Raw genomic sequence first — 16,253 nt, 5'->3', positions numbered from 1 at the left:
GTGTGTATATAAATCTCCCCACTGTATTTTCCACTGAATGCATCCGATGAAGTGAGCTGTAGCTCACGAAAGCTTATGCTCAAATAAATTTGTTAGTCTCTAAGGTGCCACAAGTCCTCATTTTCTTTTAGTGTAAAGATGTTTGCCTGTCTATAAATATTTCTACTGTGTTTAAAATGTTTCAGGGATAACAGAGTTACCCCACTTGTAAACAGTATTAGCAACAATGGAATGACAAGGACAGAATGAAAACTTAATAGTAATGGTCTATTTTCAAACCACAAACAAGGAAATTCAAAGATATTTCAATAGACTTCTGTATTTAATTTCCTCTAACACATTTAAAGAAAACCCTAGTAATAATACTACCACAAACATCATGACTTGACAAAGATACTATGTAAATTCAAGTGGATCAACTGAATGCTATACAAGTTAAGATTATTGATGCAGCTTTAGAAGATTTAAATTTAGACTAAAGTACTAAAACAATTTCACTAAAGTACTTATGTATGCACAGCTACTTTTCAGAAAGTACATTTATTTTTAAAAAACAACACAAACTTCACCCTTACATAGCACTTTAATTTTAAGATCTCAAAACACTTTACGAACATTAGTGACAGCATCCTAAAGTATATCTATTTTACAACTGAGGAAAACAGAGACCAAGAGGTTAAGTGATGGTTTCAACAATTTAGTTACCAAGTTGGGAATGGAAGACAGGTACCCTAACTAACCTATAATAACTAGGCAATATTGCCTCCCATTAAAATCAAAACCTGTCCCATTATAATTACCCAGTTAGATTATCCTAGTCCATTCCTCATAGAACAAGATGCAGACCAAAATAACTGCATTGCTACTGGCATCTTTGATTAGAAGCCAAGGACTGAGTGGACCATGTTTCCTAGTCCTTCACTACAGTGCTGTGACACTCCGGGGGAAGGGGGCGAGGAGAGTGAGAGCCCAGGAGAGAATCCTGAACTATTGCCTGTACTGTACCTGTTCTGAACAAGGGATTTTACTTGCCCACTGTTGTGAATCCAGCATCTTTCATGAGCAATGAATTTACTTTAATTTAAAGTAACAAATCTTTTTCAGTGGAGTGTATCTGTTACTAAGAGGGAGTCTGACCATTCAAAAATTAATTGCTCAAATAACTGAAGTCAGCCTTAATGAATCCTATTCACCATTTTGGAAAAAAAATTTTTAATCATGGTAAAGGTGAGGAAAATAATTTTGTGCCTCGGCTGGTAAATTTTCATTACTATTTTACAAGACTGATTCAAACTAGTTACTGTACGGAAGTCTGCATTCAAACCCTTGATTCATTTATTACTTGTTAAAGTAAATTCCAAGTTGGTCCACAAGGCCCTTTCCTCTTTCAGATCCCTCCTTAAGACCCACTTCTACAAAGACGTACACAAGAAAGGTAACCACAACGTTCAGCTATTTTTAAAAATACAAGAGTATCTTGAAACATTATGCTGTGCATTAGGCTTTTCTGAATAGCCACATAATATTTTGATAGTCTCCCATCTCTGCCGCCCCCCCACCCACCCTCCAACGTACAGGTTGCCCTCTTTTTGTAACGTTGTGTCCCAGTTTTAAAACTTTTCTGGTCAGAGACTGTGTCCTCTTATTTATATTGTGAAATGCTTAGCATGTTTTTGGGTGCTGTAAGATTATGCAACTTAGGCCAAGATATAAACCCATAAAAAGAATGGTAAGTAATGTTTCATAGTGGAAATGGGTATTTGCTCTCTAGGTAGAGCTCTGTGAATGAAACATAGTAATAGTATATATATTTGAGAACTCATGCAATATATTTAATATTAAAAGTAGCATTACATGTAATTACTTCCACAGATGAAACAGAAGTAAAATCGTAAGTAAAACTCCTAGTGTTTAAGATATGTAATGTGACAATAACTATATTTTTTATATGATCATCGAAGCAAAATTCCTAATATGGCTCAGCTTTGAGCCAGTTATATTAAAAAATAAATATTTTCCAAGAGCTATTCAAATTGTAGACTTGTAATTTATACCAATAGGGCCAAGAAATGAAGTGACACTCATTTAAGAACCGTAAAGTGTGAGAATTAGCAAAGTTCTACTGTAATTGTTTTCAAAGACGACAAAGACTGATGGCAATTTTTCTAAGTGGAAAAAATAAGCTGTTACGCAAGAATTTCAATTAGAAAAGTGGTTTTCAATCTTTTTTCATTTGCAGACCCCTTTGGAAATCTTAGACATAGTCTGCGGACTCCCAGAGGTCCACAGACTACAGGTTGAAAACCACTTAACTAGATTAAGTAGTTGGTTGACTAAAGCCAATGGTTAGTAGGGTCATGTCTCAATTACCTTCATTTCCCCCCTTATTTTTAGTCTTTGGTTGAGTGAATTAAGTGACCCTAACATTCCTAAAAAGAAATGGAAACTGATTTGCAGTGCATTCTCTTGGTAGCGTTGCTAGGAAACACCTATAGGCAAAGTCTTTTTACATAACCTGGCTCATAATGGACCTTAGATTTGTGATTCTAAGGAAATACCATTAGCTGGAATGCAAGGAGGCATTTCATTTATTTTTCAAAAATTAAATATGGCTAGAGAGATCACCGCTAACATTTTTGAGGAGTTCAAATTGGATGGGAGAGAGACGAGAAGCTGTACCTTCAGAACAGGAAAGCACTAAAAAAAAAAAAATGGGTTCTACAAAGTCCAAAGTCCCTTTTCCTCCCACACTCTGCCAAAGAAGTCAGAAAACATGATTTGCAATACTAATATTCTGCAATAAAAAAAATGAAGACCAGACTTACAATACTATTTCATACAACAGTGAAAACAGGTTATTGTTCTTATAATGCATGTATATTTGCAAAGCAAAGTTATCCTTTGCTTAAACTGAAGAAATTGCTCTCTCTCTGTACCCTGAGTTCTCATTAACTGAACTCATTAAGGCAAAAAATGATGAAAAAGCAGTCTGCGAATTTGATCAAGAAATTACACATGGCTCCAACAACTTTTTCCCATAAAAAGAATCCAATGGAAATAAAGCAATACTGTTCTTGACAGAGTCACTAGATATGGTGACTTTACAGCAGCAGCTTCTTCATACAGTTAGATATCTGCACAGTATGCATCATACACACCAAAGACTAAACCAAGTAACATATAGTAGGTAGGACATGGATAGGATTTGACTGACCAAAACTGACAACGAATTTTGAATCCAGACAGATGAAATCTTAGTAGTAACTTTATCCCGTGATTCTATCAAAATCAATGAGTATCTGAGTTACATCTGTAAGGACAGCAGACACTTGAGGGCATTAAATTTTCTGCAAATTTTGTTATATTCTCTAGAATCTAAGATTTCATTTAATTAGCATCTAGTCCTGACTGCAAAGAATTTTTTTTCACAACGTAAAACAACTGCTGTAGAGTCTGCTGTCAGGCAGCGAGACAAACGTCAAAAAGGAGAAAGTTTTATTTGTTAATAGGGCATTTATTTTGCAGCTTAATTACAATCATTTGAATGCCAAGCATTGTTAACTGCTTCATTTCTAAGGAGATCAGCTATACTAAATTAGTCTGCAAATGCCAATTAACAGAAAGTATATCCTGCTCCAAGAGCACGAAGTAAAGAAAACTGGTACTAGTTATGGGTGGGAGGAACAATTAAGAGATCTTCATACCACTTGAACCCTCTTTCTGTCAAGGTTACTAGTGAAATCCAATGGATATAAAAAAAACCTGTTCTCAGAATTCTACCACTCATCTCCAAGAATACAGAAATCATCAGGTCTCTCAGATCTGAACTGACTTCCTTTTACAAGGAAGACCAAATGTGCCCAAAACAGAGAAGTCCACCTCTAGTACCTGAAAAACCAAAATTTGTAATAGTCATATTTGTCAGGAAAAGGCTCCCCTCTTGGAAAAGGATGTAGAAACTCTTCTGCCAGAAAGCCTGCTTTGCTCAGCGAATTGCCTTAGAAAGCTGAATCCACCTGATCCTTAAAAAAAATTCCTCCTTAAAAATGGAAAGCCACTGCATTTCACTTAGTTTGAAAAATCTCCTGGCTCTGGTCTAAATGAAAGGACACGAAGGCCTTGTCTACACTACAAAGTTTTGACAGCGAAAGGCAGCTTTTGTCGACAAAACAATGAAGGTGTACACAGTACAATGCTTCTCCCGCTGACAAAACTGTCCTGTTTTGCCAACAAAATAAAACCACCTTGACGAGAGGTATAGAGCTTTTTGCGGCAAAGTTAGATCGACAAAGCATCATTGTAGACATGTTTGTTTCATCATAGTAACTGGCTTTCAGGAGGTATCCCACAATGCCCGCTGTGACCTCCCTGCTCACGGTTTTGAACTCCACTGCCCTGCATCAAGCTATATGGGCATGCAACCCTCCCCTTTCAAAGCCCCACGAAGTTCTGAAACTGATCAGCATAGAGAACTCACACAGCTACTGCCCAGCTGAGCATGCCAATTCCCAGCAGCAAATACACTCCTGCCTGGACTACAGGGGAGGGGGTGGATCTCCTTGGTCAGTGGGGAGAGGAGACTGTGGGAGAACTTAGAGGGAATCATGGAATCAAAACATTAATGCAGAATCCTGCTCTCCCCGGCACTAGGACTGCAGCGACAGGCAGGCTGTTGCTTGGGGGTGGGATGGGGGAGAGACTTGTGTTGTGCTGTTCAGAGCCAAAGAGGAAGGCAGAGTGTCCAACTCCCCCTGCTGCTGTACCGGTCTACCCTGAGCTGGGGGAGACGGGGACACCATTTGTCTGTGCACCAGCTTCTGCCAGACGATTGGTTGCTCCAAGTTGGTGTTTGAACTTAAAGAGACAGTGTGTCAACACACTCACTGTCCCCCGTCCCTGTCTCCCCACTCCCCTCCCCCAGTATCTCTCACATACACATACCTCCAACCCCAACAAACGCACCCTCCCCCCCACTCACTCCCACTTCAGTTGAAAAGCCGCTGGCCATCTAGTACCCATGGAATGATGGGATTGAGAAACCATCACATGATGCTGTACCTGCCCCCATGAGGCACTGCAAACCCTTCCCAAAGCACCCTGCAGCCAGTTGCACAGTGGGATAGCTACCCACAGTACACTGTTCTCTGGGTCGATGCAAGAGCTGCTATTGTGGATGCGCTCCACCAACACAAGGCGCATAATGGTGTGGACATGCAACAGCGATTTAATTACAGTGGTGGCTGTATGTTGGCGTAACTTGTGAGCACTGAATCACCAACATTAGTTGAGAGCCACAAGGAACCTCATACTGTTAAGGCCCATGATGGTGGAGAAAATGTACTTAAGCAGCTTCAGTGACTACATCACTACATTACTCCATGCTCTTCTTGCGCAGCTTTGAGTGAGAAGGTTCTAAATGGTGAGGATTCAGCATGAATCTTACCAAATAGCTGTTTAAGCATGAAATTATTCCAGAACCTGGATACTCCTTGCCCAACCTAAAGCTCCTGGAAAGAAAAGGTCTTGGAAATTGTCTGCACCTGGCATGTGGGTGGTGGAAACTGTCCTCTACTGCCCTTGTAGAGCCTAGATCTAATGACACTTTTACCAGGAAGCTCTACTATAGGCTGCATAGACTGGTAATGGGGAAGCAGCCTGGTACTTTTATCTGCCAACAGAAGTCAGCACTGTATCTTGACATTCTGGGCCGTTATCCCAGTAAGAGCAGAAGATACCCACAATGAAGGCTCATATTGTGCCACAGCAGCTGTTGCACTTGGGCAACACCCCCCTCCTCCCCGCTTATTTTAGAAGTTAGAAGAACTGGAGGAAAAAAGAACATTAAAAAACTGCACTGAAAAGCCAAAAAATGAGAGATTGCCTTTGCTGTCTCCCTTTTCAGCAAAGGCGGAGCAGGACCGAGGAGACAAATAAGGAGGAGAGTTGACGGGATACAAGTAGCCCAGACTTTACACATTCATTGGATTGCCAATCCCTACTGATTAAGAAGGAAAACTATTTATCTGATTAATAATAAATAATAATAATATATTAAAATATGCTTGTATAGAGAACTCCTCATCTGTTGAACTCTAAGTGATTTTCAAAGATAAGTAACATTACTCCTCCCATTTTTAAGATGGGGAAATTAAGTAGAGAGTGGTGAAGTGATTCACCCAAGGTCACAGAACAGCTGAGAACAGAACCTCTAGTCCACATCTGATGGACCACACTGCTTCTTCATTTTACCCTGTTTTAGTGGCAAGCAGGATACAGAATAGATTTTGCCAGTCTCCTGCATATTTTCACACTGATCCTAGTTATACATGCACAATAATTTACAATGTGGTAAGTAAATATTTAATTCAGTGATCCTCTTTGCATTGAAATACCATGTACCCCTTATGTGCACACATAAAATGTGTGGGGTGCAGGAGAGCCGGTAAAAATCTGCTGAAACAATTCTACTGAAAGATTCCCTAAACATTTCTATCATCCCTAGTCATCAACCACAACAGTTACATCTGCCCATAGGCCAACCTATTTAAGTTTATATTCATGATTTAACTTGCAATTTGTGCCAGCTCCTCCATTTCTTTTTTCTCTGCCTGTTCTAGATTTCTGTCCCACAGACAAGCACATTAAGAAATCCATGCTGATGAATTCCAGTTCCACTAAGTTTTCCTTGAAGGAACCAAGTTACACTAAACTGCACAGACTTTAAATGTGGATAACACTCCAGACTGGAAAAAGAAAAAAAAATGGATGCTTAAACAGAAGTACGATTTTACTTTCCTTCTGGCAGTACCTTTATTTATATCTCTTCGTAAAACCTGTATTACCCCCAAAAAGATCCTGACAACCCTATCTCTACAAAATCCTGAATATTAATGAAACTAAGTGGTTTGGTGACAAACACATATTGATCTGGATTGTATTTCATAAACACGTAGGGTTGCCAACTTTGACTGAAGCTATTCCGGGAGATTATTTTTTTCCAACATGACAATGTCAATTTCTTAAAATCTCCTATTAAAATCTCCCGAATTGCTTTCAACAGTCACTGGGAGATCGAAGCTGATTCTGGGAGACTCCAGGCCAATCCTGGAAGGCTGGCAACTCTATACACCAGTCACAGGTCTACTATACCGTTTTGCTAGTATAACTTTCAAGTTACTCTTTCATGGTCAAACAACAGGCTGTGACAGAATTGGATGTGTCCACCAAACTGTGAACTCCATTTTCTATTCCAACCTTCATTTAATAATGTACCCTCCATTTTGGATTAGAACATCCATTTTGTATTAGGGACAATTGGCTGACAAGCCATCACAGGGCAATCTAGGGCCATCAACTTTGATGGTTTTGAACTAGTAGTTGAAAACTATATGACAGTGAATTCTTGTGGCACCTTAGAGACTATCAAATTTATTTGTGCATAAGCTTTCATGAGCTACAGCTCACTTCATTGGATGGACTCCTATGCTAAAATAAATTTGCTAGTCTTTAAGGTGCCACAAGTACTCCTTTTCTTTTTGCGAATACAGACTAACACGGCTGTTACCCTGAAACCTGCCATATATGACAATGGACTCTCTACACTGAAGCCTGACTGAGGGCTGGTCTACACTGGGAACTAACATCAACATAGCTCTTTCTCTTAGGGGTGTGAAAAATCCACAACACTAAGATGTAGCTATGCTGATCTAACCTACAGTGTCTACAGCTTATGGAATAATTCTTTTGTCGACCTAACTACCACCTCTCGGGGAGGTGAACTGCCTATACAGACAGCAAAACCCCTCCGTTCGGTGTAGGTAGTATCTATATTGAAGCGCTACAGCAGTGCGGCTGGAATGCTGCAACTGTGCTTCTGTAGCAGTTTAAGGGTAGACATACCCTGGAGGAAGGCTGGAATTTCCCAGCTGGAGCACACAGGCAAAAAAGGGCAGTGGCTACTGCAGTGAGGGGGCTCTCCCTGAGCAAGAGGGTCATTCACCACAACATGCTGGAAGACCAGGCCGGAGAGAGAAGAGGATGCAGAATGATCAGTCTTTCAGGCTAGGCAGACCTGACTGGACTCAGAAAGGGTTACATCATATTTTTATTGCGGGGGGAGGGGAAGGAGTATCTCAGGGCTAGTTAGGATTTTGCAACAATCACTAACTCTCTAGTACTCTAAGAGCGATTATGGCTAATAAATTCCTTTGATAAGCCTGTATTCCTTGCTTACCTGACACATTGTCTCTGAAGGAGTTAATCAAGAAGCTGAGCATGCCTACAATGAAATGGAACTCAGAGAGCATGTATAAGCAACTGGAGTTGCTGGTTTTGGAATTTATAGCAGCTGGGCTGGGGAACCCACGTCCCAAGGAAGGGTGGCAGAGACAGGGTCTGAACCTGGAAGTGTCCCATAAGAGACCTAGAGCTAAGAATAGCGATTCTGGGGGCTTAGAAGCACATGTGATCCAGTGGCTCAGTCTATTCACAACAATCTGGTGTCTGTCCAGCAAGGGGAACTGGGCCAGCCTGTGACACGGGGTGAATTGTTTAGCTATAAATTAGTTACTTCTCCTTTTGAAGGTGGCACCCAAACTCCTGAGTACTTAGCTAATGGTTGTAATAAGGTCAACTGATATTGGGGCTAATACAAAGCCTGTTGTCCTCAATGGGAGCCTTTCCACTGCCTTCAAAGGGTTTTGAACAAAAACAGAATTATAAAAATTGTGGAAGAGTTTTGCTTCATTGCCAGAGGAATTAACAGTATGAATACCCTAGATGCAGAAGACCACAAAGTTACTCCACTTTCTACAGACACATGACAAGAGCAAAAAAGATAAAAAAGAGCTCTTAGTAGGCAAACTGAATTTACTCGTAAGAGGAATTTTAAACCAGTCCTATACTCTTCATGATACTGGCAGCTCAAATTCCTCATTTAAGTATTCAAGTATTTAGATCTACTCACTCTTCTGCAAACAGACCCCAAGTGACCTTCAGCTCCTCTTCCTGGCTCTTTAAATTCCAGATGAAGAGGCAGCTGCAGACATGTAGTGGCCATTTTAAAACGATCTAAACTGTTGCAGATTGCAAAGCCTCCTCTATTAAGTTAATTTACTTTTCTTTGCCTGGCAACTTTTAAACCATATGTTAGCCTTTAACAAGAATAATCACCTTCACTGTATGGTATAAAACTGACTAACAAATTTATTTGTTATTATACAGCTCACTTTCATGTAGCTCACGAAAGCTTATGCTCAAATAAATTTGTTAGTCTCTAAGGTGCCACAAGTACTCCTTTTCTTTTTGCGAATACAGACTAACATGGCTGCTACTCTGAAACCTGGTATAAAACTGTGAATTTCACATCTCCAAACTAAGGTAGCCATGTAATCCAATTCCCTTAGCAAACCAGGTACCATGTGACAGTAGCAACCCAGACAATCACTTCAAAGCAATGGAAAAATAGAGGGTTTTTGCAAGACTACTAGGAAAAACCACTATGTATTAGAAAATGTTAACCAACACTATGTGTTAACACTCAGTATAGACAAGAACTGAAAAGGCAATGTTTTACTTAGTATTAGAAAACGCTAATGGTTTTCCTTGGAAAGTAAGAGTCCCTTGCTTCACACCTAGAGCCCCATTTTCCACAAATTCAGAACAAAACATACAAAACTAAAAATGAAAAAAACTCATCCATCAGCAGTAGCTCCTGATGCTTCTGTCCCCCGGGGCTTTGTCCGGCTCCCCACTCAAGGTGTGGCAACGTGGTGCACAGGTCACAGCAGTACTCAGGTTTGGTCCAGCTGCCTGCCTCTCTGTCATGACAAGGGGTTGTCAGACAAAATTTAAGTGATTGGCATTGCAACCTGGTGACAGAGGGACAGCTGGGCCAAACCTGAGCACAGCTGCAATGCATGCGTCAGGCTGCAACACTTAGAGCAGGGACCAGCCCCAAAGAACTGCTGTTGCTGTGGAGTGAGTATGGGTCAGGTTCACTGTGCAACAGACCCTGGGGCCTCCCAACCCCCTTGGGTGTCAGCACTGTCTCCTCCCCACACTGGTGGCACCCCACCGTGAACAAAACAAAGTAACAAATTTCCCCCCAAAATTCTGAGAGAGAGAGGCTATTTTTAGAGCCTCATAACACTTTCGTTTATATATACATATATTACACCCTGACACTTTATATCTATCTATGTAAGTAAGTGTCATGAGGCTCTAAAAATAACCAATATTCACAACCAGAAAGGTAAGAACCCACAGGAATGCATGTGTCCAGCAAATTTACTCCAAGTTGCCACAGGTGCTTGTCTTTCTCACACAAAGGAGAAGAAGAAAGAGGATGCTTCACCACATACCCTCTTGCTAAGAAGCTTCCCTCTTAATTTAATCCCAGAATGAACTAGTTTCTACTCCAGAATGAGAAAAGCCCCACTTTCCAGCTAGTCTATAATAACCAGGCCTTTTACAAAGAAGAATCTCTGAGTCCATCATCTCTGTTACTCCTGTACAGTCATTTTATAGACTCTGAATATAATCAAACTAAACAGAGTTTCTCTATTTCATAAGAAAAATTGCCCCTTGAGGTTGAAAAGTGACTATTCAAAGAACAATACTACACTTCTGACACTGAGCAAATTTTGTCACTTTTTAAAAGAGGACAATATTTTCCTCTGACCTGAGAACTTCACCCAGTCAGATGTACCTAAAAACAGAAGCATGAGAGACTGACATTTTTGAAAGTTATTCAGAAGATTAACTTAGTGGTTTGATGATCCAGGGTTTCATTGCCCTTAAGGATGAGACATTTTATATGACTACTGTTCTATATCAATAAACACAGTAAATTATTAGTGTCCATAATTCCACAATCTTTTCAGAAATGTTGTGGTAAGACCTATAAACAATCACAAAGGGATAATTTTACAAGAAACCATTCCTGCACAAAGGAACCAAGATAACCCAAGCTTTTCCTCATGGTGAAACTTTATCACTTCATCAAAGTATTACTAATCCAAAATTTTACCATCTCCTTATTAATAAGAGGTCAGTTTATGCCACTTGGAAGACTACTATTACCAGCATATTTGGAATTGCCAGATAAGCTTCTACATGTATGAACCTAGACATTCCAGCAAGTTATCTGCACATCCAGAACTTAATTTGCAAGGAGCTACTTTGCGAAAGTGCACTTTTCCAAACAAAAAGTCCTTTAAAGCACTATTCAAAAATTGAATCTAAGAATATTTTACTTCTATTTAAAAATCTCAAATTTTGAAATACCAAAGTGTTAGATACTCCGATGTTTTTTAAAATGGACACTGAAGTATTTGCCCAGTCGGAACCAAACATGTAATAAAATAAATAAGCAAGCAAGCAAGCTGTAAAGTCAAAATCACAGATAAGTTTTCACTCCTTTCTTGTACAGCTCTCTTTGGCTGTCTCAATCCCTTTGTGATTTCTGTGCACCATAATTCTAAATTTCACTACACAGCTGCCAATGGAGCACAGACTAGACTGACTGGAAAAGAGTTAATAAAGAAAAGGAAGATAACAAGGAAGTGCTATTCTAGCATCAGAAACCAAAATTAGGAAGGAAGAATGAGAAAGAAATAAAAAGAGAGCAAAGGGAAGCAATAGAATGGAAAGCAAATGCATTAAAATAAATGTAGCTTGAGTACATTTGTTAATTCATAGTGGTACTGAGTTTTCCTGGCAGATGGCTCCCAGAGCTGTGCATTTGTTGTGCAGGGAAAGCCTTCAGAGTGGGGGTTGGGAAGGTGTCAGAGAAAAGTAGTGTTAGGGCAGAATATTGCCAATTAGTTAAAGTATTTTTCAAGTCAGTTGTCACAGCAAGCAACTTTCCTTACCCTACCCCTACAACTCAAAAAAATTCAAGCCCTTTAACTCCTTAGCTCACGGGTGGGCAACCTACGGCCTGAAAGCCGTTTTAAGACGGCCCGCAAGCTCCCAATGGGGAGCGGGATCTGGGGCTTGCCCGCTCCGGCGCTCCAGCCAGGGTGCCAGGTCAGGAGCCACACCACGTGGCTTGGCGCTGGGTTGGGGTCCGCACCACACAGCTCCCGGAAGCAGCTGCATGGCCCTGCACCAAGCGTCGGGGGCCACTCCACGTGCAGGGGCCGGAGAAGGGACATGCCACTGCTTCCGGGAGCCGCTTGAGGTAAGTGCTGCTCAGAGTCTGCACCCCAAGCCTCTCTCCACACCCCAACCCTGATCACCCTTCCACTCTCCAAACCCCTTGATCCCAGCCTGGAGCATCCTCCTGTACCCCAAACCTCTCATCCCCAGCCCTACCCCAGAGCCCGCACCCACAACCAGAGCCCTCACCCCCTCCCACACTCCAACCCCAATTTTGTGAGTGTTCATGGCCCACCATACAATTTCTTTTCCCCGATGTGGCCCTCAGGCCAAAAGTTTGCCCACTCCTGCCTTAGCTAGTTTATCTGGAAATAGCTAATACTATAATAAAATGTTCTGTATAAGTTAAAACTAGTATGATGCCATATTTAAGGAAAAACACAAAATGCAACATAATAGCAGCAATACTAGGGTTTCTCACCTACTTACAAGTTAATCTCAAATGTTAAAGCACAAATAAAAATTAAAGGCAATCACTGATTTGGACATTAGGGCTGAGGTTTTCAAAGCTGCCTAGACAATGACTTAGAAAATCTGAGCCTAAATCTTCAGCCCTAAGTCAATTACTGTGAAGACAGAAAACTGGTAGATAATGAGATGGAATTTAATTCATTTCTGACTTCCTGTCTTTCCAAACCATCACTGCTGTGTTACTATTTACTATCAGTTGAGAAGGAGTATTGTTGCATGGATGACACGTTAACGTGAGCCCTCCTGAAAAGTGTTTACTGTTGTCAGTATTCCCTAGGTAGCACAGAAGCCCACCAGTCCTGCAACAATAAACACAGCAACATCCAAAGCTGTAAAGATGAGAGCAAACATCCAACTTACACATGGTACCATCCCTTTATCAAAGGGCTCTATATTTTGAAACAGCAGAGGATTTAAACTGATTGAGTATTGAACTGAGTACTCCAGAAGGCCAGATTCTCCTCAAGCTCAATTCCTTTGCCAGCTCAAAAGTGCAGAGTTGGGATTTTATTAACGTTGCAAGTCATTTTTATAATACTGGATAGAAAGGAAAAATCACGGGACTTAAAAAATGTGGTTTTAAACAAGAGGGAAGCAATTTCTTGCTTATCTACTGTGCACTGCTATTTATTTCTACCAATTAAATGGATGTTTTATGAGACACTGCAATACTTCTTAGACTCACCATTTAAAAATACTGAGCCTCTTACGTAATTTTTTTTTTTTAAAGTGTACACTGGTAACTTCACACATTTTTATAAGGACAACTTCCCTAAAATGCCATTTTCCCTCCCCAAAATTAAGGCTGCAACATGAAAACCAATAACTATGCTTCTGGGTGACATTACAAATTATATGTATATAATTTTGACTCTTTCCATGAACATATTTGGGTGATCCTTCCTCTCTATGCTGTGACTATTTTACTCTTGTACAAAAGTATGGAAACTTGAGAGATTTTGAGCATTTCAAGGACTTGGGATTAGTGCGATGAACTGCAAAAGAAAGTATCAGATCTGTGTACACCGAAGAGATGGGCAAGTTTGCAAGTACTTGTATGCCCTAATAGTCTTCTCTGCCCAACTGAGCTTTTTGGGAATAATGCAAAGTGTAATCTGTATGCACCTGCACTCAAACAGCCAATCTTGTACATCCTATTAATGTAAAGACAACTTAGTCGGAGTTGGAATAAGTCCCATCTTATTCACCTAAGAAAACAAGTTTTTATAAGCAAGTTACTGTGTTACACAGGAAAAACAAATCTGACATTTCCCTGGGATGCACCATGACATCAAGCTGTTTTTGACAATAAAAGAGGCACCACTACAACCAAACTTTTTGAACAGATGGATTTTTATTTGGAAGCTTGTCTCCCAGCTTCACATCTAACATTCACAAATATTTTAACACTTGCATTTTAAAAGGTCAGAACAGCAAAACAGACCACAGAGAAAATGTATACTACTACAGCTGTACTAAAAAGACCTTGCTCTAAATCTTTACCCATTTCGAAAAAAGTCTCAGTTTTGCTTTTCTAGTTGCAACTCTTCAGCTCCATGATCCAGCTGTGGCCTAAATACTCAGTGAAGACATTCTAGCAGGTAAGACAGGTGAATTACAAGGTTCAACGCTGGATGCCCAAAGTTAAGGCCCAAAACTAAATGCAACTCAAGCAGTTTAAAATATAGTCTCTATGACCCTCACCTTTAATATGGAGGTGCAGCCCATGGACACTATTGGTTTCATGCAATGTTCCATCTTGTTCCATAACCACTCCTACAGAGAAAACTTGACAATAGTCTATTATTTCATAACAGACCCTAATCTTGGAACACCTCCCTTTTCCTGTGCAAAAGTATCTTCCCTCTACTTGAAGTCCATTTTCACTTATCCTTCTAGATGACTGAATTATATTTAGTTAAATCAGTTGTAAACTACTCAGGGCAGGAGCTTTTGCTGTGTCTGCAAAGTGCAACGCAGACTATACCATTGCAATGCAAACATTCAAAAGGTTATATACCCCAGTTGATCTATGGTAGAGGGGAAAGACCTCCAGATTTTTATAGTGAATTTGAAAAAAGCCTACCACTCTCTCACATATTATGTATTTCACATTATGTTGTCTTTTCCTGCCATCTCTACAACAGCAGATACATACTAATCCAAAGTCAGTGGGGGTTAATCAAAAATGCTAGAGACAAAGGTTTAGCATACCAAGTCAAGCATAATTGAAATGGACTAGCCAATACATTATCTATAGAGAGTCTACTGTGTTTGTAGGATGTCTGTCTTGATGATCTAATAAAGCAGAGGTAGGCAAACTACAGCCCGTGGGACCGTCCTGCCCAGTCCCTGAGCTCCCGACCAGGGAGGCTATTCCCCGGCCGCTCCCATGCTGTCCCCCCTTCCCTGCAGCTATGCCGCCACATGGGCAGCACGGCTTGCGCCTGCCCACCTCCCAGGCTTTCAAATAAGCCTGTCCTGACGCTCTGAGCGGCAAGCGGGGGGGGGGGGGGGGAGAACGGGGTTGGATAAAGGGCAGGAGGTCCCGGAGGGCAGTCAGGGGACAGTTGGATGGGGCGGAGGTTCGGGGCGGGGGGCGCCTGTCAGGGGGCGGGGGTGTGGATAGGGGTCGGGATAGTCAGACGACGAGGAGCGGGGGGGTTGGAAGGATTGGGAGTTCTGAGGGGGGCAGTCAGGGGGTGGGAAGTGGGAGCCAGGCTGTTTGCGGAGGCACAGCCTTCCCTACCGGCCCTCCATACCGTTTTGCAACCCCGATGTGGCCCTCGGGCCATAAAGTTGCCCACCCCGACGAAGTCTGATCTACATAAAAACTGGTTTGTTGGGGCTTGTCTACACTACGCAGCTTTTAGCGACAAGACTGTGTCAACACAGTTTTGTCGCTAAAAGTCAGCATGTGTAAATGCTCTGTCGGTATTTTGTCAGCACTTTTGCCGACAAAATACTTCCAGCCCCGGGAGAGGCATTACCTTTGTCGGCCGGAGCGCCACATTCACACTGCCACTTGCGTCGGTAAAACTTTTATCTTTCACGGGTACTTAAAAAAGCCCCCCCCAAGAAAGACAGAAGTTCTGTGGACAATGTCACAGTGTAGACAAGCCCTTGTTAACATCTATAACAACTTCCACCTTCACTCAAATCAAGAAGTGGAGAGAGGTAATCTCTGTTTACCAAATTATGTGCATTTTTCTATTAATTGATTGTGCTACATTTCACTCTGCAGCACCCTCTCCTTTTAGTAGATTCTCTATTAGGTAGTTATTTCTCAAGAAATACTTAACAGCACAACCAGGATTCAATCAGTATACAGGACAAGCATTGGTGCAATTCTCAAATTGCAAATCTTTAAAACAGATTTAATTTCTCCATTGGCTGTAAACCAGTACTACATTATTGTTGTTTACTAATCCAAACTTTATTTATTCAATACAATTTTCAGTGTACTTTATCTTTAGCATTTCATCAGTACTTTGATTTTATTCCAACAAATATAATGAAGAAACCTTAGACTAATCTAAATATCACATGAAACTGAATAAGGCTGCTGTAAAGGTTGGTAGAGTTAAAATTTTACTTTTTTCCTTCTATCCATTTGGAAA

The 16,253-nt window shown here is 40.9% G+C and overlaps 1 protein-coding gene across 8 annotated transcripts in view; it reads right to left on the bottom strand.

Annotated features, from left to right (window-relative positions):
- The window catches only part of LOC119841564 (activity dependent neuroprotector homeobox), a 43,724-nt gene that overhangs the window by 12,394 nt on the left and 15,077 nt on the right, over nt 1–16,253 (bottom strand). For 4 of the 8 annotated variants that reach the window (XM_043495535.1, XM_038369075.2, XM_038369077.2 and 1 more), the window contains one exon: nt 14,338–14,409. The exons of the other annotated variants lie outside the window; for them this stretch is intronic. In XM_043495535.1, the coding sequence (XP_043351470.1) occupies nt 14,338–14,409 (72 nt within the window). The remainder of the gene's footprint in view (nt 1–14,337; nt 14,410–16,253) is intronic. 8 annotated transcript variants of the gene reach the window in all.

This window comes from Dermochelys coriacea, chromosome 13 (genome assembly GCF_009764565.3).
Source record: "Dermochelys coriacea isolate rDerCor1 chromosome 13, rDerCor1.pri.v4, whole genome shotgun sequence".
Classification (NCBI taxonomy): domain Eukaryota; kingdom Metazoa; phylum Chordata; order Testudines; family Dermochelyidae; genus Dermochelys; species Dermochelys coriacea.
This window is presented reverse-complemented; position numbering and strand designations above follow the sequence as displayed.